At 38.0% G+C, this 19,511-nt stretch overlaps 1 protein-coding gene across 1 annotated transcript in view; it reads right to left on the bottom strand.

Annotated features, from left to right (window-relative positions):
* The window catches only part of LOC308514811 (rho GTPase-activating protein 7-like), a 175,534-nt gene that overhangs the window by 143,095 nt on the left and 12,928 nt on the right, over window positions 1-19,511 (bottom strand). Inside the window, exon 2 of the mRNA XM_081085131.1 lies at window positions 15,487-16,632. Within this exon, the coding sequence (XP_080941257.1) occupies window positions 15,487-16,509 (1,023 nt within the window). The 5' untranslated portion in view covers window positions 16,510-16,632. The remainder of the gene's footprint in view (window positions 1-15,486; window positions 16,633-19,511) is intronic.

Below are 19,511 nucleotides of genomic sequence, written 5' to 3'. Positions count from 1 at the left end.
TGGCATTAAGAACTGGATTTGTGATGTGGAAGAGACCAGGATGTCATCTTGGAAAACTAATTAGTGATAATGAAATTATGCAGACTCTAAGAAGAAAAGGAACCTAAGCTATCATCATTTCCTTCAATTTAGTATTGTATGTAGCTCCTGCATGCATGTGTCATTATTTCATAACCACCTCTCCATTGAATTCTGAGTGGGTGGTATAGAAATGTATTTAATATAGACAGTCATCAGTATGTTTACCATTTCCCAGGATAAGAAAAGTGAGTAGGTTGTTCATCAAAGCAAAAAGAAGCTATAGGAGTGAATCGTGATGGGGAAAATTAGTAATAAGCATTACATGATTTTGAACTTAAATAGAATAAAAAAGAAATGATTATAATATTGTTTCAGGAACCCAATTAGTATCATTTGTTGTTTTGTGAATATTAGCTTTCCATGACTTCCTGTAAACATCCAGTTAAGAGCTTTATCTTTTATGATACTTTTGAAGCATTATACCAGTTAGTCAAAGTTTATTATCTATTAGAAAATGTAACTGAGTTTCTCAAAATATTAAGGATACTTAAAACATAGGCAAATATTTCTTAATAATTTCAACAGTTTTCTTATGCTGCTAAGAAGTTTAAATTTAGAAGAGGAGACAAGTCACATTTATGTACATATCCACACCCAGTTCTTCTCAGTATGGTTAGTACATACTAGTAGGTTCGCCATGTAATTTGTCACCTAAATGAGACTGTTAGAAAGTGAAAGGGTGGGGGGGCTAAGAAGTCAGGGTGTGGGGACAACAGGCATAAACCTGAGTGTCCAGACAAACCAGGATGAATGGTCACCACACTAACAGAGCATGCACCATAAATGTTGTTATGAATATTTTTGTTTCAAGTTTTTTGAGTTTCATGAGGAGAAAAGCAGTAACTTATTCATCTCTGATTATCAGGCAACTAACATAATGCCCAACTGTTATATAGTTAAAAATAAAAAAGCTAAATGAGTGAATGAATGAACATAAATATGTTTATGCAAATAATTATAATTTTATTGTAGGATAGATTTCTTCATGTATGTGAAATCAAAGAAGATGACAGCATCAGGGTCAAGGACATGGAAGACATCATGGTGAGTGAATCGTCTTTCCTTCTTTTAGGAACATAGCAAGGGTTGTTGTGCTTTCCTCCCACATCATCTTACTGAATGGAGACAATTTGTAGTCAATCTTTGGGGAGTACAGACTCACTCATTCATCCATCCACCCACCCACCCTCCCACCCACCCATCCATCCCCTAGACAACTTCCTGTTTCTCATTATGCCATGTTGATCCCTGAGACTACACAGGGGAAGTACATAGCCTCTGTTCTCAATGTATATAAAAGACCACCAAATTCTGGCATTTATTAGGTTCATCCTGAATTAAGTTGAAAAGAATTATTAACTTTCACTCATTTTACTTTTATTCTCAGGGAAGACAGTTTTCAGGGAGAGGGGAAGGAATATGTGGATTTGGAAACTTCAAGAAAATTGAGTGAGTTTGAAACAGTTAAGTAGTAAATGCTGGAATGAGGCAATAGGTGTACAGAGTGACTGCTAAGACACCCTCAGAGCACATGGTGGTCAGAGAGTAAGGATCTGTAGTGCATTGCTACCGGACTCAATAGAGAACTGACAGTAAGCTTAACATTTTAACAAAGAGTAAATATAGGGGACTTTAAAATACAAGCTGGGGGATAGGGTCTTCATCTGAAAAAAATCAAGAGATTGGTTAGCTTGTCTATGAACGGAAATAACTATATGCTGAAGTTTCCTTACAAAGGTTAAATTTGATTATAACGTGTAGAATAAATGGAATCCAAAAAGATAGCAAGGAATTTCTTATAGTTCCTCCTCATGCCGAATTGAGCATATGGATAGGGTGGACACATGAGAAGTGGAGAACATAAATAGTATATTCCTACAAGAATCACAGAGAGATCATACGCCAGTCACCTATTCTAGCCAATTTTCTTTAGTCAGAACCTGGAAAGGTCACCTGAAATCACTAAAACTTTAAGAAAAATCAGTAGCAGGGAAACAGACTGCTGTACAAAAAGGTAATACCAACAACACATTAAAAACCTCTAAGCCTCATATGAAATGACTATTATAATTAGTATTCTCAGAGAAATACGAGAGAATTGCATCTATAAAGCATGAGCATGTGACTAGCAGAGTTACAAGCAGAGAACATTCTCCATATTCTTCACCTTTGCTCTGGTTACAGGTATAAACTCTCAGCTCCAATCTAAAGGCAAACCCTCAAACAAAAAAAGGTACATTTTTATGTAGAAATGTCCTCATATTACTCGCTATAGTTTACATTTGTTTTTTATTAAAATTTCCAAAGAGCTCTCAGGTCAAATTAAAGATGAGAAAATATAGCCCGAGATGATTAAGAGATTTTATTGGAACAAGAAGATAGTAAAAAGAGTAATTATTATGTGCACTAGGATGATGCTCAGAATTCCGTGCTTGTCTTCACTCATACACCCATTCTACAGAAGTGTAATCAGCGCACACTGTATGCCAGGCATGTGCTCGGCATTCAGAGGACAATGGTGAGTAAGTTATGAGTATGCTAGTTCCTGCCTTTGAGTAATTTAGTTTGGCGTGTAGGTATGTGCACTAGTTCTCCAAGGCTGCTGTAACAAATTACGCATATAAACTTAGTGCTTTAAAACAAAAAAAAAAATGTTCTTGCAGTCCCTGGGGTTAGAGATGAAAGGGAGTTGGCAGGGCTGTGCTGTATTGGAGGCTCCAGGGGAGGATTTGTTCTCACCTTTTCTAGCTCTGGTGGCTTCAGGGGTTTCTGGGCTGGTGGCTGCGTCACTCCAATGCCTGCCTTCATCTCCACCTGGCCTTCTCCTTGTGTCTGTGTTTTCTCCTCTCTGTCTTTTATAAGGACACTTGGCGGTGGATTTAGGGTCCACCCAGCTAGTCCAGGATAATTTTGTTTTGAGATCCTTAACTTAATTCCATCTGCAAAGACCCTTTTTCCAAATACGGTCACCTTCACAGGTTCCAGGCGTTAGGACATGCACGTACTATTTTTGGGGGGGCAGGGGGGAGGACATTATTACACCACTACAACATGGATACATGAATAGATCATTTCAACACAGTGTGGCGCGATGCTAGGGTCCACACAAGGGCTTAGAGTACCACAGAGAACATCAGGAAGGAGGCCCCAATTCAGTCTGAGGGGTTCAGAGAAGACTTTTTGGGGGAAATGACATGTAAGATGAAACCTAAGGAATGGCAAGAGTAGAAAGGTGGTCTGGGGAGAGCTTTCTGGATGAGAGAGAATGATGAGTAATTCAGAGAAGTTTAACGGGGCTATAAAACATGATGAGGAAATGTACAAAAATTACAGTTTGTAGGCAATCAAGGCCCAGATTGTGACTGTCCTTGAAAACTGTGTCTAGAATATTAGTATTTTATTTATTTTTTTAAAAAAATATATATTTTTTTTATTTCAGGGAGGAAGGAAGAGGAAGAGAGAGATAGAAACATCAATGTTGAGAGAGAATCATTGATTGGCTACTCCCACTGGGAACCAAGCCCACAACCCTGGGCATGTGCCCTAACTGGGAATCGAACCTTGACCTCCTGGTTCATAGGTTGATACTCAACCACTGAGCCACGCCAGCCAGGCTAGAATATTGGTATTTTAAATCTGTGGAGGGGAGAGGGACAGATGTGCATTGTATAAAAATAATTTGGAATGCAGTGCAGATAATAGATTGTTGGGGGATTAGGACTGACTCTAAAGAAACTGTTAGGATGTTGCTGCAGTCATTAGAGCAAGAGATGGTGGGGGATATAAGAGGTTGGGATGAGAAATATTGAGGATGTAGAATTGCTATTTTCAAAACCATCACTAACATCTGCCAAATGCACAGGTGCATTTCCGCATTCTAAGGTTTCATCTGAACTTTCTAAAACTATGACTAGCCACAGGTACGTATAGTCGCATAACAATACAAATCTAACAGCAGGTTTGAGTGAACATTTTGAATTTGTGAAATATAACTTTTGCATGGATTGATTTCCTTTAGTTCCTAGAGCTATGGCTGCACATTCATTTGCATTGTGGCCAAGGAAATCTGGATATCTTGCATTCCTTCCGAAGGGAAAGGATGGGGCTGGCCATTGGGTGGTGGATATTGCGCACGGCCCACTCTTAATTGTATGTACCTGTTTAAGTTCATTTGGTTTCAAAGAGAAGGTTAGGAGTGTCGAAGGGTGTTTTCAAAGTGATAAGGGAATTCTGTGCAGAAAACAAGAAGGCAGCAGCAGTGGGAGAAGGGAAATATGTCACTTTGAACAAGGGCAGTTCCTCCAGGAGAATGAATGGCAGGGCATGTTGGCTGCTTCTCACCTGGGTGCCCACTGGCCATAGCAGGCAGGTGCTTATTGACTAACACGCAGAAGACAGATGACCCGGCCTCTGAAAGTGACCTGTAGGGCAACCTCAGTGGGCGCTATTTGATTGCTAATCGTTCTTCCAGAATCAAGTTTTATTGTTAAGTGGTTGAAATGGTAACAATTACTCGGGAACACAGTCACGTATAACTGCCCTGGATTGGAAAGGTAGAACCACCACCACATAAATCCCTAGACAAAGGGATTATTCACCTCTTTGGTATTTTAAGTGTGACTTTGTGGCTCCTTTATCTTCCCTCCAATAGCAGTGTTCCTGGGTTCTATTCACACACTTCTCCTATTTTCTACTTAGTAGAGACTGACTTTTATTTTTCTTCCCTGAGCACCTGTATTGTATAGAAAACCTGTGTGGCCCTTTTTTATCATTCACAGTATTCTGGTTTAGTCTCACTGCATAAACAATGGATTTGAAGTGACTTTAATGTAGGTTGATAACACACAGCATAGAAATGTCCCCTCCCTGAGCCTGCAGCAATCATGTTTTTCTGTACGTCCCCAGCCTTTAAGGTTTGCTGTGACTCTCCACACTATACCAGAGCCCCATCTCCTATTGTGCAGCCCCTCTGACCTTAGAAGGAGTATCAGAGGCACAAATATGGAGCAGCCAGCCACAAGCATCACTCACTATATCAATGTAGTGACTTATCTATTGATTCCTCTCGAGTAAATTTGGTCCTCTTCAAACTGAAAAGACTGATGGGAAAGTCAGTGATTACATTTCCCCATCAGCTGGCTGACTGTGAGCAATACACTGATTGCCTGTTTATTCTCTATTAAGAAAATAAATGGTCTCAGTGGTCAGGGTGGGAAATTTCGGATTACAATAACCGTAAGTGATTGTGTATGAAAATGGGAGAAACAGATTTATTTCCACTTTAAATTGCCCAGAATAGGCTGACATGGAGCTGAGCATGCTTTCTTGTTTCTAGTCTAGACAGAATTTTCGGTATAAAAATTTAGTGATTTACGTAATTACTAATATGTTTAAAAAAATCACATGGTGACCCTACTGAAATTCACTGTCTAGCTGCCTTTCTCCCCTGGCCTTCTTAATGATTGCTCACAGTACGGAGCTTGTTTGAAATACTTTTCAGCTTGTTTAAAATTATCATGCCTCAACCCAAACACCGTGGACATCTGAGAGAAAGCACTTTGTAACTTCTAAGTGGATAGAGATAATATTTATGATAAAAGTCTAGGTTGATCACAGGAAAAGAATACAGAATAATTGAATTAAATGAAAATCATGCCTCAGGAAACAGCAACTTTTTATTGTAAACCTAGAAACCAGGAGAAGCTGAGAAGAGCAAGTTTCATTTTAGATCCTCTTTTCAGTTAAAATTTTATTTTATATTTTTGTCAGCATATACCTGAAATGGTAGTTAAATTCTTAAAGCTGTATTCCCCCCCCCCCCCCGCACATAAAGTGGACAAATGTCTGAAATAGAAGGATAAAACATTTCCTTTCATCATTCAAAAAAACCCTTAATATTAGGTTTATGTTCCATTGCGCTGTTGGCCAATTCTTCCTGATTACTTTAAAATTATAGCTTTTCCATAATAATATGCAACTCAGCATCTTCTCTGCGGGACAGCAAGTTTGCATTGATAACAGAACATACCACTATTAACACACTAAATTACAGCTCTTTGGCCTTGTCAATACACACGTATTATTCCAGTTATAGGGAAAAGCAAGGATCTTTAAAGTCTTTTCCAGCTGGAACATTCTATGAACCTATGAAAAGCAACTTCTCTGTGCCTCATCCCATATTGGTTTGTAGGTTGCTGCCTATCAGAGTCTAGTCAACTGAACAATGTCTTGCTTGTTGGGTAAATGAACATGTGACAGACCATTCAACTTCATGTTACCATCTTACCGCAAAATGAAGACAAAATGCCAAGAATGTTATTGAGGAATGAATTAACAATTAAAGTCCCATCTACATACTGCGAAAAATAACTACTCTGCACTCAGCTCAGCTGTTTGTTTCTTTTTGTTCGTTTAATTCTTTATTGTTGAAAGTATTACCTATGTCTCCTTTCCTCCCCATGGTCTTCTCCCAGCCCAGGACTCCACCCCGCTACTGTCTGTGTCCATTATATGCATATAAGTTCTTTGGTTGATCTCTTACCCATCTCATCTTCCCCACCCCTCGCCCACCCTCCCCTGCCTTCCCCTGAGGTTTGACGGTCTGTTAGATGCTTCTATGTATCTGGATCTATTTTTGTTCATCACTTGATATTGTTCATGAGAGTCCACAAATGAGTGAGTTCCTGTGATACTTAACTGTTTGTTTCTTAAGGTGGCACTGGTCAGCTGTGTTGACTCAAACTCCTGTGCCTTTGGGGGAAGGAGGAGGCGGAGAAAATGATCCACAAGCCTCAAAGGTGATATTTATCACAGAGCTAAGCCTGCTTCCGGTTGGTTTCCGTTTGCACTTCCGTTAGAAACTTGGGAGCAGGCACCATCAGCCAATTTGCTAATGTCCCTGGGGCAGGTAGCTTCCACCTAATTGCTGTGTGTTTGTTCACTTCCTCTCCTCCAAGCCCCAGTAAAGAGGCTTACTTACTGCAGGGAGCCCAATATTGTATCTCAGATTGTGCTTGCTTACTGCAGGTATTTAAAATTAATTTATTTATGCATATGATCTATATATGTATATATAAAAATATCTTTAGGTATACTTATTTTATTCTTAAATTTCCTGTCATAGTTTTGGGCTTTATACATTACTCTCAGATCTCTAACTAGGGAAAATATAGTAAACAAACAAATAATAACATCTATTACGAGTTAAAGTCACATGGTGTTTACTAGGTGTCAGGCACTGTTTTAGTTATTTTATATATTCATTTATCTACTTTTCCTAAAAACAGATTGAAGTATCCCCTTATACAGATAAAAAAACTGAGGCACAATGAGAGTAAGTAACATACAAGATTACAAAGCTCTCAGTGAAGGAAGCAGTTTGAGTCCACTGGCTTCATTACTTTGTTCTAGAGAGAAGCTGTGGAGATTTCCCATGGGCTACGCAGCACTTAGCAAACCTCCACTCGAGCAGTGATGGCGAACCTTTTGAGCTCGGCGTGTCAGCATTTTGAAAAACCCTAACTTAACTCTGGTGCCGTGTTACATATAGAAATTGTTTGATATTTGCAACCATAGTAAGACAAAGACTTATATTTTTGATATTTATTTTATATATTTAAATGCCATTTAACAAAGAATAATCAACCAAAAAATGAGTTCGCGTGTCACCGCTGACACATGTGTCATAGGTTCGCCATCACTGAACTAGAGTACTCAGTGTCCCTGGCTAAGTAATATGCTGTGAATATAGACTTTGCTAGAATTTGACCTATTCCCACATAGTGTTCTGCAATTCTTCTGTTATTTACCTGTCAAATCCTTATCTCAAATTTTGGTTAAAAAATGGGTCATTTGTGTGGCTGTACTGTGTAGCTATTCCATCACATTTTCTATCTCATTTATGCTCCTAACAGTCTTCTGAGGTAAGGACTCATCTCAACTTTTCAGGGACATATAAGGCCCAGGAAGATTAAATAGCACCTTCAATTTAGATTGTGCTCTTTCTCTTCATCCCAGCTTAATCGCTTGGTTAGAAAATCAAGTTCAAACCAAGCTATTCATTTTCTAGACCAAATAATTATGCCATTTGATTTTTTTTTTAAACATCCGGGTTAACTTGTAATGTATATAAAAAGCAGTAAATCCTTTTGAAGTTTCGCTGGCTCAAAAAATAGAACCCAAAATTGAAGAGGTTCATTAATCACTAGTTTTATTCCTACACCAATGTAGAGACAGAACTGAAGAAAGAATACAAGTGTACTTTCCTATTTGCTTATATTTCCTTTGAAAATTGTGAGGTTATCTCCAACGTAGCACTATAATTTTCTCAACAGTTAGAAAATTATCTGTGGAATAGAGATCATGTTGGCAGTAGGGAAGGACTTTATTTCTAAGAACATGAGCCAGAAAACAAACAGAGTCTGATGGGTTTAGTGCTCAGATAACAGAGGCAGTGCCCTGGGATGCAGGGTATGCTAGTTATCCCAACTTTTGTGGATATTGGCATTTCTTCGAGGGAGGCAGCCAACATCTATGGTGGTTTTGTTGGTATTAAAAGATTAATAAGTTGGTCCTGGTTTATGGTAACAGAAATCCATGCGGAAGAAACTAAATGTTTCACTGTTACCATAGCCTCTAAGGTGCAATTGGCTCTGGAATACCTATAAATTATTTAAAATAACATCATAAAAATGTATTAATTCGTGCTCCAATAAAAACTGATGTTGGGTAAATGCGAACTTATTAATGATCTTGTTGCTAATAATGTAAATCTGCAGTTTTGGTCCAAGTCTCTGTTGGAACGGAGGCCCATCACACTTCATAACTACTTAAAAAAATAGCCGCAACAAGAAAAGTTCAGATCTAATTGCTTTCATTCAGAGGATATTTTTCCGCCTTAAAGGCACCTGGCAACAAAGCTCCCTACTTTATGTGGCTTTCACAATAGAAATCAAAAGGAAATTTATTGTTGTCTGATACTCTCTCAGCAAACTCCCTTACTCTCCTATCCTCTTTTTCTGTTCATTCTTATTCTTGTCGTCTCCTCTCCACTCCATTCCATTCCAAACGTCCTCAAAGTGACATTAACCAGGAAAAACAGAGTGGGGCCTGGCCGGTGTGGTTCAATGGTTGAGTGTCGACCTATGAAGCAGGGGGTCAGGGTTCGATTCCTGGTCAGGGCACAAGCCCAGTTTGTGAGTTTAATCCCCAGTGGGGGGCTTGCAGGAGGCAGCCAATAAGTGATTCTCTCATGTTTGATGTTTCTATCTCTCTTTCCCTTCCTCTCTGAAATCAATAAAAATATATTAAAACAAAACAAAACAATACCATCTGCTCAATAAGCCCTTAATATAAATTATACTGTTATTATGAATCTATCTACAAGCTATACACAGTGGGACAAGAATAGGTTTACAGATGTTCGCATGGAAAATAATGCAATAATCAATAAGTAATAATACAAGAATAAACTCCATGTTTTGTGTACTCACAACTGTAAACCTACTTCTGCCCCACTCTGTATATACTTAGCCCACTTTCTTTCTTTTTAAAAAAAATATATTTTATTGATTTTTTTTACAGAGAGGAAGGGAGAAGGATAGAGAGCTAGAAACATCGATGAGAGAGAAACATCGATCAGCTGCCTACTGCCTACTGCCTACTGCCTACTGCACACTCCCCACTGGGGATGCGCCCGCAACCAAGGCACATGCCCTTGACCAGAATTGAACCCAGGACCCCTGAGTCCACTGAGCCAAATCGTCCAGGGCCCTAGCCCACTTTCTACTCCTTCTCTCTATGTCCTCTAATATCAGGCTTATTGGTAAACTCTAATTCTTCCAGCAGTCTTGCTATCATTCAGCATACTTTTTTGGAGTCTTAACCATCTTTTTTGTTTTTGTTTCTTAGACAAGTTTTTCCTCCCCTTTTATATTCTTTCATCTGGCCTCCATTCTTGGTCCATTCTATCTCCTGCATAATTTACCATGTTCTTTGTGTTACCCACGAGTCAATGTTAACCTTCCCATGTTACACGGCTTACATATAGGCATTCAGGAGATAGAAGAAACGAGAAAGTCATAGAAAGGAATGAGAAGGTTCTTTTAGATCAGCGGTTCTCAACCTGTGGGTCGTGACCCCTTTGGGGGTCGAACGACCCTTTCACAGGGGTCGCCTAAGACCATCGGAAAACACATATATAATTACATATTGTTTTTGTGATTAATCACTATGCTTTAACCCTTTGCGGTCCAATTTTATTTTTGGAATTCAAACAGTCTGGTCCAAATTAATTGACGGGATTGAATGTTGAACCGGTTTGAGGTGTCAACCTCAGCCTCGAGGTTGGACCTGCTCCTAGCACCTGGTCTGTCGAGTCAGCCTCCATGTTGGACCGAAAAGGGTTAATTACGTTCAATTTGTAACAATGAAATTGGGGGTCACCACAACATGAGGAACTGTATTAAAGGGTCACGGTATTAGGAAGGTTGAGAACCACTGTTTTAGATAGAAGTGTGCTTTTACCAAATTTACACATATTTTAAAAATAGGGTAAAAAGAAAACATTTGATTTTTGTCAATCATTGGTAATTAATGTTCAGAGATGAACTACAGTATATACAGTATAATGTTTAGCTCCTGGGCAATTTTTCCACAAGAAAAAGTGTAGCATTTGATAACTATCACTTCAACAAACAAAAGAGTTTCCTACTATGGAAAGGTATTCTGTAGTGTGAAATTAAAGCACCAGGTATTTGTACAGAATGCCACAGAACATATATGCAGCTTGTTTATTCCTTGCACAACTCAATATACTGGAATATATTTATGTTAAGATATTGTTCATTAACATATTTATGTGGTGAGTTATCTCTTCCTTTATAATAGAGTCTTTAGCACACAGCTGTTGGCCAAAATGCAGCCTCCATTTCTGAGCCATGAGTGCTGGGTGTGGCCATGAAGCTAAGTTCTAGAACATGAAATATGAAGGGAAAAGAAACATGTACCACTCAGCCAGCATGCCTCAGTGGCTGAACATTGACCTATGAACCAGGAGGTTGAGGTTCCATTCCTGGTCAGGGCACATGCTTCCTAGTTAGGGCACATGCCTGGGTTACAGGCTCAATCTCCAGTAGGGGGCGTGCAGGAGCCAGCCAATCAATGCTTCTCTCTCATCATTGATGGTTCTATCTCTCTCTCCTCCCTTCCTCTCTGGAAAAAAAAAAGAAAGTGTTCACCTTCTGGGCCCGCCTTCACACAGAAGTGTGGCCATCCCTACCCTTCTTCCCATGGACTTGAATATGAATAAGGGCTCAAGGTGTCAGAGCAGTTAGATCAAAGGGGTCTAAGGTAGGGGTGGGGAACCTTTTCCTGCCAAGGGCCATTTGGATATATAATATCATTCTCAGGCCATACAAATTATCAACTTAAAAATTAGCTTGCTGTATTTGGTCAAACCTTTAATTAACTCACCCCTAATGCCTTGACAGGGCCAGACCAAATGATTTCACGGGCCTTATATGGTTCATGGGCCAGACATTTCCCACCCCTGGTCGAGGGTTTTGAAACATAGAGCCTACACCTGGATCCAGAACTGCTTATATACAATTATTATGTGTATGTGAGAGAAAGATGTTCAAGGCACTTTTATGCTGGTTTTATGCTGGTTTTCTGTGATGGCAGGCAAATCTGTAGCATAAGTGATACAATTTAGTTTATTGTTGGAAGATGAGGTTTGTGTTCAAATGTGCAATTAGGTGTCTCCTCAAAGTTCAGACCATGTTTGCATTCTCTTTTGGAGTTTATTTTGCTTTGTGATACGGATTATGTTTTATGTGAGCAAATGAAAATCTGTTCATACATTTGTGTAACTATTATGGTTATTCAAAAATTTGAGAACTATTTAAATAGCCCCCAGAGAAGACTGGATGCTGGCCTCTCTTTAATTAGTAAACCACCATCAAGAACAAATACATGAGTTCTCTAAAAAAGGTTTAACCTCAAGTCTTGCCCTAGATATTTTCCATCTTCACATCTCATTTGGTTTACAGAGACCACTTCTTAGACTGTCTCCCTCCCCCAGATTGCTTTGGAATTTGTCTCTGAGAATTGCTCTTAACCAGCTGCCTTACCCCAAAGACCCACCCACACCCTATAAGCTGTGGTCCTATGCCACTCAGCCTGATAGAGGGCTTATTTCTACTGTCTGCTCATAATCTATTTGGTTTTCCTTTGATTTCAGTGGCTTCACTTTAATGATATATTTCGTCATACTTAGGAGAATTGTTAGTTTAAAAGGTTAATATTTACAAATACTACAAATGCAGTCCTCTCAATGGAAACTCCTAAAAAAAATACATGTGTGGCTATCCTGATGGAAAAAAAAATCATTGGAAAACAAGAAAAAAATATATCATATAGCACAATAAATGCCTGCCAAGATTTATAGGTTTCAAGAAATGATAATTGAATGCAATTTCAGTACATTCTGAGGATCACTCTTTTAAGCTCTGTTTTTGTTTTCAGGTTTTTTTTTCAAGTCTTAGAATCTTGATTGAATGCTGACCCCCAAAAAAGCAAAGTCCCCCAAAACTCATGCTCATAAATTCAGTGAAGGGTTTGGTTCACTCACATGACCATCAGATAATAAGCTGATTAAAGTTCTCTAACTAAAATGTTATTAGCTCAAATTCTATATTATCTTTCCAAGCTCTAATCTTAAAGCTGTCACCATAGCTATTGCGGACAAATAGTATAAATGACAGAGACAATTGAGCAAAGTCTTTTCCGAATCTGGCACCTAATACCTTAGGCATGAAAATGTGGCTCGCCTGTCTCTCCAAAAGGCTTACTGTTTTAAACTAGATGCTATGGCATTAGGAATGAGTAGTTGATTGAAACTCCTGTTGATATTTTGAAAACCTTTAAATATTTGTTTCCATTTCATAAAAGTAATAGTACACATGATAACTGGATAAAGGATTCTTTGGTGCCCTTAAAAGATGCTTCAAGTAGTTTGTATATCTAATATTATATTTTTGTACTTCCAATAGTTATATGCATTTCACCCACAATTCTATGACCTTTTATAAAAGTTATATAGGGTAAAACGTGAAAATCCCCTGCTTCTACCCTTTTGATTCTATTGTCTTAAATTAACTGCTATTAACAATCCTGTGCCTGTTTAGCTAGGATTTGATGTATTCCTATTTAGTCATAGAGAGTTTATAACCATACATATAATTATATCAAATCTATGCCTATATCTATAAGTCACCTATATCTATCTATCTATCTATATCTATATCATCTATATCTATATCTATATATCTGCATTCACATTTTTTCCTATACGGTTGAGATATGCTACACCTATTGCTCTTGCACTGTCATTTTCCAGATATACGATGCCATAAACATCATCATTCATTTAGTGTACACGGATCTCACTCCATCTTTTTAATGGTTGCATAGCATTCCAAACTGTACCCTTGTTTATACATAAAATTTTATTATTAACTATGGCATATACAGGTCATTATAAGCAATAATTAAACAGTATAGGTGGAAAGTTGCTTTTTTCTTTTTTTTGTCACTAATACACAATACAATTGTGAACATCTTTGTGCATATATATTTTTTATGAAATTGTTTTATTATTTCTTTTGGTAAGTTCTAAAATGGCCAGTTGCCAATTCAAAGGTATTTTAACTCAACAGTATCAAATAGAACAAAATTTCCTACACATTTTGGTTCTAGAGGCTTCTCCTATAACCATACTTTTCCAGAGTAAATTCCAAACATAAAATTTTGTTATTAAAACTGTTTATTACAAGACATCACAAGTGAGTTGTAGAGTCAAAGTAAATGTTCCTCCAGATAATGCTATAGCACTCCAGAATGATGAAATGCTTAAAATAGAGTATTTAAGTTAGAACTTGTAAATGGTATATAATTACAGCTCTCATAATGCAACCATGCTATAGTGACACATCCAAGAGCAAATTCTTTCCAGCATTCTTAGTATTGATATAAATGTCCAAGTGGTGAGCATATGTTTCTGGAATGTTTAATGTTTCTGTCGGCAGTTGGGCAGGGTTTGTCTTATTTTCAGGGAGCTATGTCATAGGTCGGTTAATACTTTCTTATGTCATTGTTGCATTCCCTCCAACAGATTTGATAGGGTATATGGAAATTTCTGAAAAGGTGAGCTGAGCATTCCAATCTGAACAACTTCATGGAGCATTAGCATTTTGTTACAACTTATATCAGGCAGGAAGGGTTGGCCAGAAGTACAGAATGATCTGCTGGCATATAGCTGGAGCGTAGTGATCTTTGCTGTAAAATGTTTGACTTCACTTAAACTGACTTATGACATGTCACTGATCTAGTTTGTTAGCGAAACCACAGTTTATGGAAACCAGATTTCTTCACCATAAAGAGAGTGGGAGATTTTTATTCCTCGTGGTAGACAGCTCAGTTGAACAGAGCTGAGAACATTAGCTTTGTTAGAATTGCGATTATGGATTATTATTATATTGAAAGAGGGGCAAGGATGTCACACTAAAGTGTCCAATCTGCACTGTTTTGCAATGCCAATGGCCACATTGGATTTACAGAAGAAATTGTATTTATATTTACATCAGGATTATAGAGCACTACATTGTGGGATGATTTTTGGAAAAATCCTAAAAGCAAGGCAAACTTTGTTCAAGAGTTCACTAAGTAACCCCTGCTTCATGTAGCCCCACTCAAATCCTTGCTTCCCTCACCCAGAAACTACTTAGGGGAGCAGGGCATCTACAAGATTAGTCAGGGGACCTAGGCATAAATAATTACCTTCAGTTATTACCTTTGGGGTAAAGAGTTAAAGAAAAGTTGATATGCCCATCGATAACAAATGTGCTAGGGTAACATTTAAAATAATATCAGCATATTTTGGGGGCAGGGGTACTGTTGCCTTTATATATATATAAAGGGGTCATTTTTAATATGTAATATTTACCACTTTTCTTTGATAAAATATGCTTTTCAGAGGGAAAAGGAAACAAGCCCAAATAAATGTTATTAAATAAAAAAAAAATAGAGGTTACTCTTTAGATGGGCTTTGAAGAGCGATCTTTCTCATGTTATTTAATTCCAATTGCAGAAAGTGAAACCAATTCTGTCTTCAGTACATTCTCAGAATAGATTGTTCATAAACCATTATACATATTATTAGTCAAATGGATAGGTTATTATATTTTAATTTTTATATATTTTGATGGTTTCCCCAAGAAGATACTCTTTGAGTCACACAGCTGCAGTATAGGGGAAAAGAAACATCTACATATCCCTTTCATGCTACCAAAATAATAAGTGATGGAAACAAGGATATTTACAACATTCCAAAAGCACGTGTCTTACCTTTCTCTTGCGAAGTCTGACTTGATTATCTGTGGGTTCCTGGGTGGTCAGAGGTTCCTTTAAGTGTAAACACTGCATGCCATCTCCAGAGCTGACCTTTGGAAGACTTTTGTTTTGATGTTCTGAGAAACCACTCTTCTGCAGGCCATTTTCAGCGGCCATTCCTCCAGGGCAGGAAGGAGGCTGCAGCAGGCAGCCCCCAGGATCTGCTTTTGATAATGGCAGTCCCCTGTCTGCACAAGGGCTAGCGAAAAACTCATCTTGTACTACACAGCAGGTGTTTCTTTCATGTTCCTCCTTAGGGAAGTCGGGTTTCCTTCGTTGCTGAGCAATTACAGCAGAATTAAGCAATTGCTTCTCAGGCACAATATCGTTCACATTCAACGACTCACATACATGTATTTGGGATGCATCTTTTATTTCACTTAAGCTTATATCATTACAAAGCTCCAGGCTTTTACTTATAATGTCAATAACTTTCCTCTCCCCACTTTCTTCTACGAGTGCTAATTCAGCTCCACCAGCCACTCCCCAGGAGTTGTAAGAATCCTGGTTTGTTTCCGTGATAGGCAGCGTCTTGACGAAGGAGCCTGCTCCTTTGACGCTATGTTGGTCTGAGGTTCCGTGCCCTCGGGAAGTTAAAATCTGTTTATCATCTGTAAGATACAGATCAGAATCGGTATCCTCATCAGAAATGTGCACTAGTGTTTCCGTGCTGGCTTCCAGAGAAAGAAACTGATCTTCACCTTCCTGGCTGTCATTTTCATCCACTTCTTTTGAAATGTGACCCATTGGCCTCCCAGGAAAATCTCTCAGCTCTGATGCATGGCAGCAGTCCGGTAGTGAAACACACTTCTCTTTGCGGTCCGCATTTAGAGCTGCATCTTCTTCCATACTTGCCTGCAAGCTGTCAGCTACGAGTCCATGATGACATGCTGTGTTCTGATCATCAGAACTAAAAGGCTGTCCCATCCATTGGGTCACATGTTCTTCCCAGCTTCTCTTCCTGATAGCTACAGACATGTCATTGTAGTTTAACAACAGATACAGAAATACATTCCATGTGAGACAAAAGGAGATGGAACTTGATGAAAGAACTTCAGATTCGCTGACTGAAGAAGAGAGTGAGTATTCTCATTTCACCACCTATTAAAAAATTTAAAAATATAGATATATATAGTTCAGGACATGATTCTAAAATGAAAATATAACTTGGAAAAGAGAGCCCTTAACCTATGCTAGAAAGATTAAATTAGAGAGTTTGTAAAATTTCTGTTTAATAACTTTAATAGTATTACTTCTTTAAGAAGCAGCTTGATATAAGGAGAAAATTTCACATTGGATATTTATGATAAAATAATCATTGACAGTGTTTTAAAAGGCAGCTGGATTGATCAATCTATTAATGAATACAGATATAACTATTGAACATTGAAAACTTCAGTAAGAAAATATTTGGATTGCAATACTTGATAAAGTTCACTGCAAGAAAGTTGTTGTGCTAGCTTACATGCTTTCCTCATTTACTTTTGTGAACACAAGTCTTGACAGAAATCTATTTGCTGTTCGGTTTGAATTTCAACAAAGGCCACTAGAGAACTGTTCATGCAAAATTTGAGCTATAGAGACAGCATTTGTAAAGTATTAGTGTGTGAAAGAGCTAATACAGATCCCAAACGCTCAGGATGTATTCACTCCAGGGAGTGACTAAGAAACATGAAATCCAGTTTAGCTCATATTAACATATAATTCATGGATAAGAAAGCATAGCACATACCATTTACAATGACTCAGGATAAATACATTTACATGCCTAGTATTCCTGCTACTACTGGCTCTAGCTAGCATTATTGAGGCTAAGAGAAATTCAATCACTTGTTCATGGTTATAGATACATCTAGGAAGTAAGCCAGTAGTCAAACTAGGCCCTGGTTCTAAGGCCAGGATGAGATAGCCAACACACTTCATTGTCTCTGGGCCATGAGATCCTACCTCCACCCCTTCCTTCCACATATCTGTAGTATGTATAAAATCTAAACTCCAGAGGCAGGAATTCAGAGGAACCAAAAGGAAGATGTGAGAATGATAAGACAATTGGGATAATTCTTCAGAAATTTCAGTCTCTTTGGCTAGCATGGAGTTTAGTTTGTATACTTCTGTTAGAATTCGGTCATAAAAATTTAAGTAAACACGAAAACCAGGCATGAGATAAGGTCAGAATATAAACACATTCTTGGTATCCATACTTTTTAGCTTGAATTATTCAAACCCTTAGTTAAAGGAAACAGATTATACCAGCGTAAACTCAGCCTTACAAAATGTTGTTCTGTAATGAAAGCAAATTCATGGACTGTAAAAGAAAAATCCCATTCAAAACGCAGACACTTCTAGTTTTGACTCCACATTGGGACTTTCAGCACATAACATGGATTGGCTTATTGATTTCAGTTGTAAACAAGATTAACTGCTGTGCTGGTTTTGGGTCACTTCAGGCTATTGAAAAGGACTGACTCCTCACCAAAAATTTCAAGCTATTCTGACTAAGCTCTAAGCACATGCCAGAAAGGTAAATATTCCCATCCTGTGAAGACCAATGAAATTAAGGAATGTACTAGAAATTGGTTCCTCAGTCTGACCAAATACCTTTCTGGATACTCTTTGGTGCCCTCAGAGGTCTGTGATCATCTTTGAAAATGGTCAGCATTCACATTTTCCATGTGGGCCTTCATTCTCCACACAGAAGAAAATAGAAAGACCCCGAATCCCATGCATAAGTCATTACAGTGTGGGAGGCTACAGAAAGTGGAAAAAACGCATAGATGCAGGTCAGAAAAATTTTGCTTTTATGGGCAAATTTGGGTTGTAATAGGGAGGTTCTGTTTTAGAGGCTTTCTTTTCTTTATTTTTATCCAGTGTAGAAAGAGAGGGCTAACTTAAGAAATGCCAAGTGGTATTACTGTGTCATTCCTAAGCCTCATTTACATTTCAGTTGAGACTGAATTCTGGCTTCATTTCTTTTACTAAGAAGAAATAGAGTTTTATTAACCCCTTAGAGAAGAGATTACACTAAATTTTGCCTTTAAGACCTTATCTTAATATTAACTAACTTATTTTACTCAACCTTGGCAAGTATGTCAATATTTTTATATCACAGGAAGACAGTTCAACAAGTCCTGAGACAATCTAGCTACAAAGAAAGATTATAAATTAGATATTTCCAACATAGTCTTAATTACTCTGTCCTAATTTCTAATCTAGGTTTTTTGATTATTTTCAAATTATTCCTGTGAATGTACACTGTCTTTTCTTTCAAGAAAGATGTCCTAATTATTGTTATGACAACCATCACTACATTTTGAGTGCTCATCCCATAATATCCTGTGGTCTGATAGATTTTAAAAAATTATCTCCACAAGCTTTCATATTCATACTTCCTATTTAAATTCGGAGTTATAACATTATGTTAAAATCTGCCTCCATGATCTAAAGGCTGAACAGAATATTAATGAGATGGAACACTGGATTCTTTTCAATCATGTCTCAGCCTATTGGCCTCATTTTCTAAGTCATCTGAATTGATTAGAAGCCAAGGAAGATGTGAAGTCTTTGTCGAAGTTCTGACTTTCCCTATGGACCACCTCATCAGAATGCCTTATTAAAAATTATATTTCTAGCCTGGCCGGTATGGCCTAGTGGTTGAGCCTTGACCCATGAGCCAGGAGGTCATGGTTCGATTCCCGGTCAAGACACATGCCCAGTTGTGGGCTTGATCCCTAGTAGGGGCTGTGTAAGAGGCAGCATTAAATGATTCTCTCCCATCATTGATGTTTCTATCTCTTTCTCCCTCTCCCTTCTTCTCTCTGAAATCAACAAAAACAAATAAAAGTTATATTTTTAACTACTGACTACTTATTTTGTAAATTTCTATTACATTTTTTGGGTAAGCCTTTTTACGCAATTTCATTCAGAATGAGCTCAGTTGCTGAGGATTTGGATGAAGGATCTGGAAAAGTATAGGTCATTCC

This window comes from Myotis nattereri, assembly GCF_964212035.1.
Source record: "Myotis nattereri genome assembly, chromosome: 2".
In the NCBI taxonomy this organism is placed as follows: Eukaryota; Metazoa; Chordata; class Mammalia; order Chiroptera; family Vespertilionidae; genus Myotis; species Myotis nattereri.
Note: the sequence above shows the minus strand (reverse complement) of the source record. Positions and strands in the feature narration are given on the sequence as shown.